This window comes from Girardinichthys multiradiatus, chromosome 19, assembly GCF_021462225.1.
Source record: "Girardinichthys multiradiatus isolate DD_20200921_A chromosome 19, DD_fGirMul_XY1, whole genome shotgun sequence".
NCBI classification, from domain to species: Eukaryota; Metazoa; Chordata; class Actinopteri; order Cyprinodontiformes; family Goodeidae; genus Girardinichthys; species Girardinichthys multiradiatus.
The window spans coordinates 32250465-32264578 of record NC_061811.1 but is presented as its reverse complement, the minus strand read 5'-3'; the positions used below and the strand labels follow the sequence as shown (position 1 = coordinate 32264578).

Here is a 14114-nt window from a genome sequence, read left to right as displayed (position 1 = left end):
AGGCAAACAAGAACACAAGTCTTCATGATGAGAAATGTTTTTAAGAAGAAAAATCAAGAGTCTGGAATATTGTTCAGGGTCAGGCTGAAATTTTTGGTAACTCCACAGTATAAAGAGATAACAGCTCCAAAATATCAGTTATAGTTATTCATCGTAAGAAGTGTTTGTGAGCAAAAAATCAACAATATGGGATACTGTTTGTCTATCATTTGGATGGGGATACAAATTCTGGCAGGGTCAGCCTGACAAAGTCTGTTTCCACCAAATATAGGGGAAAGCTGTAAGATGACTGTGCAAGATTGGGGCAGAAAGTTTTAAAAAGACAAAGATAAAGAGCAGTAACTAATCATAATCTCAAGGATATTAAAATTAAAACACTAGACAGGTGGAGTAGAATGGGGATACAGATTCTGCCAGTGTAGAATGAAATAGGAATGTTAGAATGAAGATGTTAGAACAGATTATGGTGATGGCAAGGAGGACGTCCAGCCGGAATGACTCTGTGCTCCAAAGAAAAATGTCAAAGCACCAGTGGAAACATGCAAAAAGCTGGTTAACATTTATAAAATGGGTGCTAGAGCTTTAAAATCAGTACAAGTTTTTCCATTGTTAATTGAGAAGACTATTTATACTTTTCTACGTACCATTTATTAATATGTAAATTAAAACAGATTTTTTAAACTCTTATACATCGTTATATTTTGAAAGATACCTGCCTTGTTTCCTGCCAATTAAAATCACGTTAAATCTAGATATGCCAAGGTTTTGAATCATGTTGGGCTTAACTTTATTCAGTGTTTATTTTTTTACATTTGGGATCTGTTTCATATGATCTATCTTATGGATCTAGCAACAAAATGTGTTTTAAAAGAATAAAGTAGACAACTGTTCAGTGATGTACCCAGGAAGGTGTATTTTTGTTATCAGCAGACAAAAATTTGTCGATCTGCGATCTGGAAATGATCCCACGTCAGTTTACATGTTGAGAATGTGGTTTATCGTGTGTTAATGTTTTTATGTATCGAGTTTATACTGACGTGATTATCCTCTTATTAGGCAAACGCTCTCGGTTTGTTCACGCGCGATACCACGTAAGAACAACACTAAATGCGTCATTTACTGTCGTAAACCTCTAACTAAACGATTAACTAACGGCACTCATTTCCACAAAAGTAAAACATCACTATTTCCACGTCACGTTGGTTAAGAGTTGAGACGGAAACAACTGGGTCCGCTCTTCCTGCTGAATGCGCGCTCCCGACGCAGAGGATACAAATTCTGTCGGGGATACGTAACCTCGGCACGACACCGGACCTGAAGACGGATGCGACTCCACCTGACCTGTAGTGTATTTCTAAATGAAGATGCTAGATGCCCGGTTTCGTCGCTTGTGTTTGGTGGTTTTAGCGTTCGGTTTTCACCTCGGAGGAGCGGCAGAGGTCTCAGTATGGAGCGTAAACATCAATTCGGTCAGTGTTTAACCTTCGGTGTGAGCGTTTTTACAGAAAAGCGACGGTCTGCGGGCTAAATGTTCAGCAGCTGGTAGCTAAGGCAGCTAGCAAAGCTGTCCCCTGTATGCGTGTTCCACCTGTCAGGAAATAGATGGATGGAATATGCTATGCCTTTTAACAAACTACAGGCAGGTTTTTTTTTTTTTTTCCTGGAGCGTAACCCTATCTGGAGGTAGCTTTCACAGTAAAAGCAATTTAAAAGAGGTCGTCCTGACGCTTAATATTATGCCCACGATCAGGGATGCGGATCTTAAGGATAACATAATGCTACAGAGTGAAGTAAACGGAGGAAAAAAAACCAAACTAACATCTGTATAATATGAGCTGTGTTAATGGGTGTTTGAGCCAAAACCAGTGAATCTCTTTAATTTACATGGTTCCTAACAGTCATGAACACTATGGCAATTTATTTGTCAGATCTGGACGAGTATGGATGTAGATAAACAGATATAGAAATATACAAGCATTTCAATACTTGATTCCCTATCCCATTCCATATCCATCCATCCATCCATTTAAAAATGTATAATTTTTTTAATATATGACTATCACTGTGTAGAGCAAGAACCCTACAAATACTGCTCTAAATTAAAACCTCCCCTTTATCAAATCACAGTATAAATCACAGTTTTTATCAGGCTTTTTTCACTAAGTTAGATGATGGCTTATCCCATCCATCCATCCATCTTGCTTGTGTTTATTTGTTTTTTGCAGGTTCCACATTTAAAACATGGCCAGCTACAAATCTGTCTGCAATAATTTCATAGTGAACTTTAGTATTTATACTTTAAAACTGTGACAAAGTGAGCGAACTCTGGAAAATTGGGTGAAAACATGTGAAGAAACCCTGAATTTACAAAGTGCCGTTAGAAAAGGACAGTTTTAGTGTAACATTTTAACACATTACGGACAAAATCAGATATTGACATGCAGACCGGGACATGTCTCTTGGTCTCATTGAGATGTGAGGACCAGAAAAGTCTCCTGATCACATATGAGATGCTATGTCACCTAAAGTGTGATTGTTTGTTTTCTATGTTGTGTTTTTAGACACAGGATGCTGTGTTTCGGAAGACGCTGTATGCCAACACCACCATCTTTATGAGGTGTAAGTAGTCAGACTGCGTCCTCATGTGTTGTGTTTTTCTCTAGGCTGAGTTGAACTTTTGGGCATTTTCAGTGCCAGGTTTTTGTTTGACCTATGGAGCTCTGGCCGTTGTGTAACCTTCTGATCCGTGAAAGTTGTTTAAAATTGGGAGCTTTTTCTCCCCTTTATCTGATAATCCTGTCTGCTATCCTCTCTTCAGTTCTCAACGACTCAGGGTCATGTGACAGAAATCTGGCCTTTAACATCAGCTGGTACCTCCGCTCATCCGTTTGCTATAATGAGGTCTTCAACACACCAGTAAGTTATGGTTCTGTTTGTTGATGTCCTTTATTTAAATCTGGGACATTGCTGCACAGAAGGTTCTGTCTGCTCTGATTCAACCCTTTCCAGACTGATTATTTACAGGTATTCATCCAATACAGCCAGAGTGCCGTTCCCTAAAAGGCTGACATGCAGAAGTCCTCTGAGCCTAGTGAACCGCAAAGCACACAACTGATTCTCTCTTCCCCTTGTGCCTTCACATCTTTTCTTGGTTCCTCGTCTTACAGAACAAAAATCCACCAGACGTACATTACACTGCAAAAGAAATACTGGTTTAGATCCATCCGTTTTCCCATCAGCTCTGACCAGCTTATCCCTGCTGAAGAAAAGCCCACAGCATGATGCTGCCACCACCATGTTTCACTGTGGGTATGGTGTTTTCGGGGGGACGTGCAGAGTTGCAATTCTGCAACACATATTTTCATATATTGTTCTCATCGCCTTCAACCTCATGTTTGTTGTGTCCCCTACAAGGCTTGTGACAAATGCAACCATGACCTTTTATAGCTTTCTGTCAACAAATGCCTTCTTCTTTCCACTCTCCCATAATAGGTGAGATTTGTAGACGGCACAACAGATGGTTGCATTGGAATTTATTTTGGAGTTATCAAAACCCAGATGTACATTTTTGTTTGTTAAAAAAAAAGTCACATAAAAGGCACATAAAATACATAGAGGTTCGTGATTGCATCCAAACCAGTGTCAAATATTGTGGGGATTTTAATAGAAAATCATTACTACTGTGATAGACAGTTAAAACTACTACTCTGTATTGTTTTCTGCAAATGACAGCTAATTTTCAGCACGTTGAGTAAATCATAGCCGGAGGCAAGTAACAGAGTGGACGTTTTGTCACTTTTTCCTCATGGTTTTTTTTTTTTTTTTTGTCTTGAAGGACAACAAAGCGATGAACATGTTCGGCATGGACCACATGCTGAAAGATGGCTGGAGTGGCTTCTATAGCCAGGGCTACATGTACTTTGAGAACTGCTCTTCTCTCTTCATCCCAAAAGTAAAGCCTGATACATGTAAAACAGCTGCTACCTGAACTCATGATTTTCCTTACGTTCCAAAATGTGAAACATTGCAATGTTTTTTGCTGTTTGCAGGTTTATTTCCCAGACTTCAACCCTTATCAACCACTGTCCAGTCCAAAGGTGGGTGATTGATTTCATTGACCATGCTGTCTGAAAGCTCTTATTTGTTTAACAGCCGCATCACTATACAGTTTCATTGAACTTTTGTGTCTACTTTCAGAGTGACCCATCAAATCAGACTCTCACTTGGCCAGATAAGCCGGTGAGGAAGGCTTTTCATACATTAAACCAAAAACATTTTCATTTTTTTATTTAAAATCATCTTGCCTTCATGTTTCAAAATTCTCAAATCTTGAAATTGTTGTTTTCCAGGATGTCAGTGCAGTTTCTAAGGCTTGGGAGGATGGTCCCTACCTGTTCATAGTGAAGGTGCAGCCTATGTCCCGTGGAGTTGAGGATGAAGACATCGGAACAGAGCTGCTCAGTTTTGCTTTCACAAGTGAGAATCGAACATTTGGTGCAGAGTTTTTTAGATGTCATCATACAGTAACAGACAGGTTTTTTCTGAATTCCCCAGTGAATGTGGAGATGAAAGGACCACATGACTACTCCTCCCCAGCAGACTGGCCTCTGATGATCGTATGTATCTTGATTTCTTGCAGAAACCATACCAGTGGTATTAATCTGGCTATAGTAGCCTTGTACGTAATTTAGTTGCTGCTGGATGGTATTAAAATAAAGCTGTGTGTTTCTCTCACCTCCTCTCCTCTCAGTTCTTCATGGTGATGTGCATCGTGTACGTGCTGTTCGGGGCGCTCTGGCTCTTCTGGTGCGCTTGCTACTGGAGGGACCTGCTGAGGATCCAGTTTTGGATCGGCGCCGTCATCATCCTCGGCCTCCTAGAGAAAGCCGTCTTCTACTCTGAGTACCAGAGCATCCGTTACAAAGGAGACTACGGTCGGGCAGCATGTTTGCTTGAGTCTGGCGTATTTGTCCTTTCCATCAGTCACGTCCATCATGTTGTCTCTGGATTTTGTTGTTGCAGTTCTAGGTGCTGTGATTTTTGCTGAGCTGCTCTCTGCCCTGAAAAGATCCTTGGCTCGAATCCTGGTTCTCATAGTCAGTCTTGGTTATGGCATAGTTAAGTATGTCGACTGCTTTGAAAATTATCTATTAGTTGTTTTTTTTTTGCACCCTAAAAACACGCGCAGAATTGCTTCTTAATAATCACTGTGCTGTAGACCACGGCTAGGTACCACAGTGCATCGACTGGTGGCGGTTGGACTTCTCTACCTTCTCTTCTCCTCTGTGGATGGTGTGCTGAGAGTGACAGGTGTAAGTAGCAGTCAAATATCAAATGTTAGGGAATGGTAACAAAACTGTTGAGAAAACTGTGAGAAAAGACCCTTTAATTCCCATTTAACAAACGTAATCTTGGTAAAAACCTGTGAGACATTAGCCTCTTTGTATTTTTTCTCAAATTGAGCATTCTGCCTCTACAATTCTGTGAAAAGCATTCCTATTCATTGAATGTTTTCAAAATGCGGCGCTTTACAAATACAACCTGTCAAGTGAAAGTAACATGATTCATTGGTTAAATAATTTTTTTGTGGGCAGAGCAATGCAAACAGCCACAGACTGATTTGCCAATTTAGAACACAAATGTCCAAAAACTGGAGGAACTAGTTATCAAAAAAATATAAAATCTCCTAGGATTACTATGGCTTTAAACCAGATGAAAGAGGTAAACCACGGGATGTAACTACTCGCGAGCAGTGTGTCACATATAAAACAGTTCAATGTGGAGACTTTTTCCCGCCAAGCAGTTTATTGTGTGACACCGCGTACGCCGGCGGACGTCCGCTTTGAGTACGAGCGTACCTCCGCGGAGTCAACCAGGCTACGCCCTACTATGTTTCGCCCTTAACCCGTAGACCAAAAAACAAAATACCGCTCTTAAAAAACAAAAAACAAACCTTTGAAGGGCTCAGCCTATCGTCAATGGTCGAAAACTTCGTCTAATTGCCCAACCTTAGTATGAATTCAGCTGTTCTGGGAAGGCCTCGGAGGTTTTTAAGAGAACATTAGTGGCCAAAGTAGGACTAAAGTTCTGCATACTGTTTACATCCAATCATCAAAACCTGTAGAAGAAAGGAAGCATAAAACATGCTCAAGGCCCAATCACTCAATGTGATACATAAGGACAGTAAAACTGAATGTAAAATGTAAAAAAGTTATATGAATACTTTTACAAGTCACTGTAACTAAGCTGAGAGCTATATTATTTAGAGCTAAACTGCTCAGACAAGAGCTCCATTGATCTGGTTTATCAAACCTACTCACATCTTGTTTCTACAGGGTTTCTATGGGACTGTTGCCCTGGTGGCTAATCTTAGCCTCTCTCTCATTGACTCGTGTGTCATGTGGTGGATATCCTTTTTCGTTCCACTAAAGTGGGCTTGCTCAAGTCCATTCATGGATTCTTGGAAGCATTGTGCATTCTGTATAAGTATTGTTTTTCCATGTGTACTCCCAAGGTTCTCCTTAATCAGCTTCTACATTTTCATCAGCTTGTCACAAACCACTCGTCTCCTGAAGCTCCGCAGAAATGTGGTAAAGCTGTCTTTATATCAGCACTTTACCAACACGCTCGTCTTCTTCGTTGTCGGTGAGTTCGACGCCGGTCTGGGAAAAGAAAACTAAAATCAGAGCTTGTCCTATGGGTTGTAGTCGAGTTTAGAGAGCACATCGACGAGTTCAGACCAGAATAATTCACGTTCAGAGTTTGTTTGTGTATCTACATCAGTTTTACGTTACGTCTACATTGGTTTTAAGTTGATAGTACAACATTTAGGATTACATTTTTTAAATATTGTGGAAAACCCTCACAGTCCACTGGACCTTTTCCCAGTTTTGAGCGTTTCAACCATTCTTCACACCAGCAGGATTCCCAGACCTTCTTTTGAGACTCCAGGTTATCTGTTTGTGGACAGAATACAAAGGATTATTAGCCTCCTAAAGATTTTTCTTTGGTGAGATAAAAGTGTGTTAGGGAGGAACATTTTAATTGGACAGGACGTTTATAAGCTAATATAAACAACTGCCTGTTACAACCTCTTAAAAAACCTATAAAAGCAAGAGGAACATTTTGTAAAGAGTCCTTTATTTAAACCTCGAAGGCTTTCTTTACCTTTTGATTTGTCACATCACAGCTTGATTTCAACATTTCACTTACAAGTATTTCGGGTTTTGATTTATCTACTGAATGCAGACATGTTCAAAAATCAAGAAAGCACCATTTCACTACTTTTCCATAAAAGAAATTCCAAACAATCCACAAAAGCTGCTCATTTTTGCAAATTTTCCAAACAAATGAAAGGCAACAGAGCTCACAAACTGCTTTAAAGACCCAGCATGTTTTGCAGGATACACCAGAGTGCAAACGTTTGAGATTTTGCAATAAAGTTGCTCCTAGTTAGTCCAGATACCTAAACAGCTGTGGATTTGCCCAATAACAGTCAGCCCACTATTTGAGCCATTCAGGGGGGGTTTTGGACTAGACTCAAGTCTACAAACACACAACAGATTTGATGCTGTCACAATTTGCTGACCTCAAGTTAACAGCATAATGGAAAAGCTGTGTGTGAAAACTAAGTACACCCCATGACTAAATAGCTTGTAGCAGCAAGAACTTGAATGATGTTCTTTGGTCCACTCTTCTCTTTCCAACGTTATTTCTGGTCTTCGAAGTTTGTATCTGCACAGCTCTGTAAAGGTGCAGCCACAACATTTCAACCAGGTTGAGCTGTAGACTTTGACTAGGCCTATGTAACACATTGATTCTTTTCTTATTCAGCTATTCTGTTGTAGATAGATTTTGCTCTGTGGGAGAGAGATCATTGTCCTGATGATGACTCAGTTGGACCAAACTTCAGCTGTTGGACAAATGGTCTCATATTTGTTTATTTAGAAGACATTAGCATATAAAGGAGATTGTAGTTGACTTACTGACCGCAAGGTGCCCAGGTTCTCTGGACACAAAACAAGCCCAGAATATCAGCCCTCCACCACCATGCTTCACAGTTGACATTTGGGTGTCTGCCATATTCTTCACAGAGAGCTGGGGCTTCTGGGCAACCCTTTCAAAGATGCCACATGTTTTATTTTCTAATTCTGCTATCATGAACTTCTGTAGACTCTAAGATGGTTTTTTTTTTTATTGACCTGAAAGTTCAACAACTGTCCTGAAATTGTCTACTTGTCAATAATCGTTCAGTAGAATTACTTGAAATTGTTTGGAAGTGGTCTTCTAATCTTTCCCGGATTGATGGACGGGAACGTTTGCTTCTTTAAGGTCATTGCTAATGTCGTTCCTGTTTGGCTAAAAGTTGACTAATATCTGTATGCTCCAGACACGCAAACTGCCAAAACTTGGTGTCTTAAATACTATAGAAACACAGAGGGTGTACTTAGTTTTTCATCACGAATAAATAATGACAGTGTGGAATAAGCTCTGTGTTTTACCCTTGGGGTTAGATTTAAATACATGTAGAACCTAGTAAAGGAAAGATCAGGTTTATTTATTAGATTTTAAAGTGTGTCTCTTTCTTTTTCCTGTGAGTGGGCATCTTTAGCTTCTGTTAAAATGTACCAGAATATGACCGGTGTTTAAATTGTGTCCACAGTTTCCATCATATTTATCATCTGGACCACCAAGGTGTTTAGGCTGGTCGACTGTCAGAGGGTCAGTTCATTTTTGGTGCTGACTCAGATCGATTCTGTTCACTGTGTGCACAGGAGAAAAGTGAACCCACTTCGTCTGTGTTCTGTGTTGGTTCTGTCCCCCCAGAGCTGGCGGGACTTGTGGGTAGACGATGCCTTCTGGCGTCTCCTGTTTTCCACTATGCTGCTGGTCATCATGGTGCTGCTGCGACCTTCTGCTAACAGCCAGAGGTTAGTGTGGATAGTGTGGAGCCTTGTCCAAAAATATATTTATTTTTATTATTTCAATTACAGAACTGAGATTTGAGTTAAGCCTGTGTTGTGTTTACTCTCAGGTTCTCTCATTCCCCTCTTATTGACGAAGATGATGAAGAAGATGAGGCCAAGGAACCGATGATGAATGAAGCTTTTGGTAAGAAGTACCTGTGCATTGAATTCAAAATGAGGCTTGTATCGGTATTTATAGTCCCCATCGTAAGTATTCATACCACGGAAGATTTTTATGTTTTCACTTTACAACCCAAACCTCAATCTCTGATTTTAAGATGTGAACCAACACAAATTAGTCATTGTTCTGCCGGAGGTGAACATCCACCCAAGTAGAGTATCACAGCATGATACTGCCACCACCATACCTTAGCGTGAGGATGGTGTGTTCAAGGTGACGTTCGGTATTAGTTTTCTCCCATTTGGCACATAGGCCAGCAAGTCCAATCTTAACCAGAGCAGCATCTTCTTCCACATGTTTACTGTGGATTTTATTTGGGTTTATCGGAGTAAAGGGGGCTGAACACAATCGCACACCAGAATTTTCAGATTTTTATTTGTAACTTGTACGTCCTATTTCATGTTGGTCTATTAAAACATCACAATAAAATACGTTGAAGTTTGTGGTTGTAATGTGACGAATGTAATAAAGTTCAAGAGGAATGAATGCTTTTGTAAGGAATTGTTTTAATGGTTTAAAATGTTATTTTACTTCCCATTATAGTTTCACAATTACACAGTTAAAAAAAAACACTCTAGTAACCCAACTGAAGGCAAGATGAAGGAAGTTCATTTATAGAGCACTATTTATACACCAGGCAGTGTGAAAGTGCTTCACTCAAAATCAAAGGAGAGACATTAAAAAAATATTGCGAAACACATTTTAAAATGTAATAAAATCTTAAATCTTACCCTTTAGTCACCCATCATTAATCAGAATCAGAATCAGCTTTATTGCCAAGTTCGTACATACAAACAAGGAATTTCACTCCGGTACACTTTGCTCTTTGGTTTTGTTTTTGTATTACAGAATATACATATTTACAATGTACAATATAGACATATATAAATAAAAAGGTGCATTTGCAACATCTGTATACTGTTGTTTTGTACTCTATTGAATGTTCAACCGAGAAACAGCCTGGGGGAAGAAACTGTCTCTGTGGCGGCTGGTTTTAGCGAACAAATCCTTTCTTAATGAGACTCTTCGACCAAAAGCTGGAGTAAACAATAATGTTTTCAGTCTTGATTTAAAAGAGCAAACAACTTTGGCACATCTCAGGTTTTCAGGCAGTTTGTTAGGGAGCTGAGGAGCATAGAAACAATGAAGACACTGCACAATATTCGAACCAACTGAAAATAAAAGCATACAACATACTGATCAACAAGCACTTTTCTGGCAATGCCTGTCATGGTGTGCGGTCTTAGCTATTTTTATTTTTATGTCCAGAGGGAATGAAGATGAGGGGATCGAAGCCTGACGCTAATGGCTCCCAGAAATTTCTGAGTAAAGAGGTAGATCTTTATCTTCTTTATAACTTTAATTATGTTCTTCAAGCTTTAGTTTGTTTCAAACCTTGGATTCTTGTCAGGATGAGGACCTGAAATGGGTAGAAGAGAACATTCCTACCTCCGTTGCTGATGTGTAAGTCATTCACTGCATTTACTGCACGGTAGCCTTTAGAATGAATTCCACACTTTACCATAGAGAATAGAGAATGAACATTGGAACAGTTTCGACATATTGTTATAACAGCTTAGATAAATGTATAAGTTGAAGGAACAGAGATAGGACAGGTTAAGATTGATGAGGTCAGTGAATAATAACAAAATGGCAACATGCTAACATTCTGATTGTTTTCCCCTTCATTCAGAGCTCTCCCTGTAATGCTGGATGAGGAAGAGGTAAAGTCTTTTTCATTCCCCGTGCTAATCCCATGATTCTAGTCACAACTATTTAAAAAGATCCAACTGTTGGCTTTTAGCTTGCCCTTATTTCACAGTCACATTGCAGCTTGTGCATACATTTCTGTGTTTATCTTCTAGGAAATCCTGAAAACTAAGATGGAGAGATCTAAAATGGAGTAGAAGTAAATGCAGAAAGGTGCTTTAAGGGTAAGAAGGAAGCTTCACTGAAGCAGCAATGAATGGGATTTAAGAACTTTCATCACCAAAAAAAAATGTTAAAAAAATGTATTGTTTTCTTTTTCTTTTTCTTTTTTTACACAGGTTGTATGAAGCTCAGGAGTGTGAACTGTGTTTTAGAACAAAGAGATGATGTGTTCTGAGTTTAGAGGTGCTTTCAAGTTGACCCACCTCTTGCATTGAGGCGAAACTCAAATAGATGTTTAACAGAACAGTCCTCTAAAATATTTTATGGGTTTCACCTCTGTGTCTTCACTATTGGGCAAGCTCAAGCACATGGTTTGCATGTTAAATGAGATTCTTGTTTAAAAAAATCAACATTTATCTGAAACCTATTCCTGTGGTATTTGGATTAGTCCTGTATGTAATTACAGCAGATGTGGTTGAGGATAAAGTCTTCTGGGGATAGTTCCATTGCCCATTTCTCACTAATGGAGTTAGTTCAGAACATGCTGAAGTATGAAAATGTGATTCAGTGCTGAAAACGGGAGGGTGTTATATTATTTAAAGCGTTCAGGTACATAAATTAAAGAAAAAAAAATATTTTGTAATCTACTTTTACATTTGCTGAACCTTTTTTTTTCTTTAGTGACCACAGTGTGAACATTGTACGTTCAGTTTTGTTTAGGCCCACAGAGTGATCTCTAGCTTAGAAATAAAGAAGTCACTAACTGTCCACTGCCTTGCAGCAGTATACAAAACCCTTTGAACTTATTAGCATGTTGTCACATGGCAACCACAAACTTCACTGTATTCTCCTAGAATTCTACATGGCAGACAAACAGGAGTAGTGCAAAAATAAAAGTTCATCCAGAAAAATATGGCATGTGGTTCTTTTCAACCCCACTAAGACAATACTATGTAATACCTACTTAACTGCTACATTAAAGTCTTTCTAGGTATGTCCCTGCCAGCTTTGCTCATCTAGGGAGGTTGTCTCAGCCCCATGCTAATTAGGAAAACTACTCAAAGTCAGTCAGATTGGTTGAAGAGCCTTTGTGAAAATAAACGTTTAACTCTTGCTACAGATTTCAAATTAAAGTTAGGTTTGGATGTTGACTGTGCCACTTTAAGACACGAAAAGGCATTGATCTAAATTATTTAAATTATTATATTGTAGATCTGGCTGTAGGATTTGGGGCTGTTGCCCTGCTGGAAGGTGAACATCTGGCCCAGTCTCGAGTCTTTTGCAGCCACTAACAGGTTTTCTGTTTTCCGCTGCATCCATCTACCTATTTATCCCTGACCAGCTTCCCAGTTCTGGCAGGACATTAGCATTTCTGCAGCATTAGGCTGCCTCCATTGAATATCACCATAGGTATGGTGTGCTTAGGACGTGCAGCGTTAGCTTTCTACCATGCATAACATTTTGTACATAGGTCAGAGCACCTTCTTCCACACGTTTGCTCTGTTCCCTGTACGACTTATGGCAAACTGCCAGCAGAACTTTCATTTATTAGTGGCTTTCTTCTTGTCCTTAAGGTCCTGTTTAGTTGTCCTGCCAACACAGTCTCCTACCTGATGTGTGGATCAGTTATCAGGCTCCTCTAGGCTGCATCTGTGATTAATACTTGCAGATGAGCCATGCTCTTTATGTTTACAGATGATGGACTGAACATAGCTCACAGAGATGTTCAAAGCTTTAGGTATTGTTTCCAAAGGTGCACCGATTGCGGTTTTCTATTTACTACTTAGGTGATTTATGATGGCAGTTGGTTGAACTGGGTTTTCTTTAGGGATATAAGTGTAGGAGGGGCTGAATACAAATGCATGCCATACCTTTAGATATCGTGTATAAGAAATGTTGAACATCATCTATGCTCAAGGGTATGATTACTTTTGCAAGGCACTGTATATCAACACAATTGTTATCCAGATCAGATCAACAAGATGGAACTTTGTCTTTTTTGTATTGTTTCTTTCATTGCTAAGTTTTGGGGAAAAAGAGATTCCCAGTTCTTAATGAATATTGAAAATATGAAGCAAGAATAATAAATACTCAAAAAGTGTAACATTATGTATATTTGTATTTTATGGAAGTCCAAATTCTATTGCTGTGTTTCACTTACATTCAATATTGCAGCTAAAAATATTACATCTCTTGTGGATGAAACACATGATTTACAGCATGTATGTTTGAGACTCACTGCACTAATTGGATCAATGTTTTCATTCAGAATCTCATAAGGCTGTTCCTGTTACACAAAACATTTAGTTTGATCTCGTCTGACACAATTGTTTGAATCCTTATTTAGTTTATGAATAAATGTATGGATATTCTGAAATCCTTGGGTTCTGTTTCAGTATAGGTTTAAGTCTAGTTAATATTTCTTTGTAGAGAAACATTTGTCACTCTTTAAAGATTTTGACCTGTTGTGAAGCTTTTTGCATAAGTTCTGCAAATAAACTTTATATTAAAAAACTGTGAAAATGTGATTTTGTTTTTGTTTTACTTTTTGTGGCACTTAATCAAAAATAAAATTGACTTACAGAATCTTAGCTTCGTTTTTAAAAAAACCTTTTCCATCCATTTTTACCATCTTCATATTACAGACATTTTGTTTGTTATTGCTACCATCTCCAAACCACGCATCATATAACGCTTCCGCTTTTTTTTGTAAACCTTCCTTTTCCCTGAGCTATCCTCCAATCGCAAAACATTGCTGCTGTTGACCTGGTTGTGTCCAGGTACTTAAAGTAATCCAGTTTCAAACGTTTCAGATTAAGATGTGAAATGAATGCCCTGCGATGGACTGGCGACCAGTCCAGGGTGTACCCTGCCTCTCGCCTGTAGATTGCTGGAGGTGGGCACCATGCGAAATGTACGCAGAAGCTGTATGGAAGAAGCGGGTATAGAAAATGGATGGAAGTGAAATTATTTTAAATCAAGTTATTTGTTTCCGAAAAGAAATGACACAAGCATCTTTTAACAGATAAACCGATGCAAGCAAAATCCAACAAATGAGTCAAAAAAATCAAACAATGTAAAAGGAGTATAAGTTT

The 14114-nt window shown here is 39.0% G+C and overlaps 1 protein-coding gene across 1 annotated transcript; it reads left to right on the top strand.

Moving 5' to 3' along the window:
• The first annotated feature begins 1207 nt into the window (after window positions 1–1207).
• Window positions 1208–13123, top strand: LOC124855768 (transmembrane protein 87A-like). The gene is made up of 21 exons (XM_047345842.1): window positions 1208–1469; window positions 2562–2619; window positions 2819–2916; window positions 3836–3952; window positions 4050–4097; window positions 4198–4239; window positions 4350–4476; window positions 4555–4616; window positions 4751–4934; window positions 5023–5122; window positions 5219–5312; window positions 6336–6407; window positions 6537–6645; window positions 8663–8721; window positions 8827–8930; window positions 9035–9111; window positions 10417–10481; window positions 10559–10611; window positions 10841–10871; window positions 11013–11081; window positions 11196–13123. Exons 1-20 carry the CDS (start codon window positions 1359–1361, stop codon window positions 11052–11054), a joined length of 1653 nt encoding a protein of 550 aa, XP_047201798.1. The 5' UTR covers window positions 1208–1358; the 3' UTR covers window positions 11055–11081; window positions 11196–13123.
• The last annotated feature ends 991 nt before the right edge of the window (window positions 13124–14114 follow it).

Coding starts and splice junctions, on each gene's coding strand:
- LOC124855768 (XM_047345842.1), top strand. CDS start 1,359: ATGAAGATGCTAGATGCCCGGTTTCGTCGCTTGTGTTTGGTGGTTTTA. Junction 3,953..4,049: donor CTTCTCTCTTCATCCCAAAA/GTAAAGCCTGAT, acceptor TGCTGTTTGCAG/GTTTATTTCCCAGACTTCAA. Junction 6,646..8,662: donor GCTCGTCTTCTTCGTTGTCG/GTGAGTTCGACG, acceptor TTGTGTCCACAG/TTTCCATCATATTTATCATC.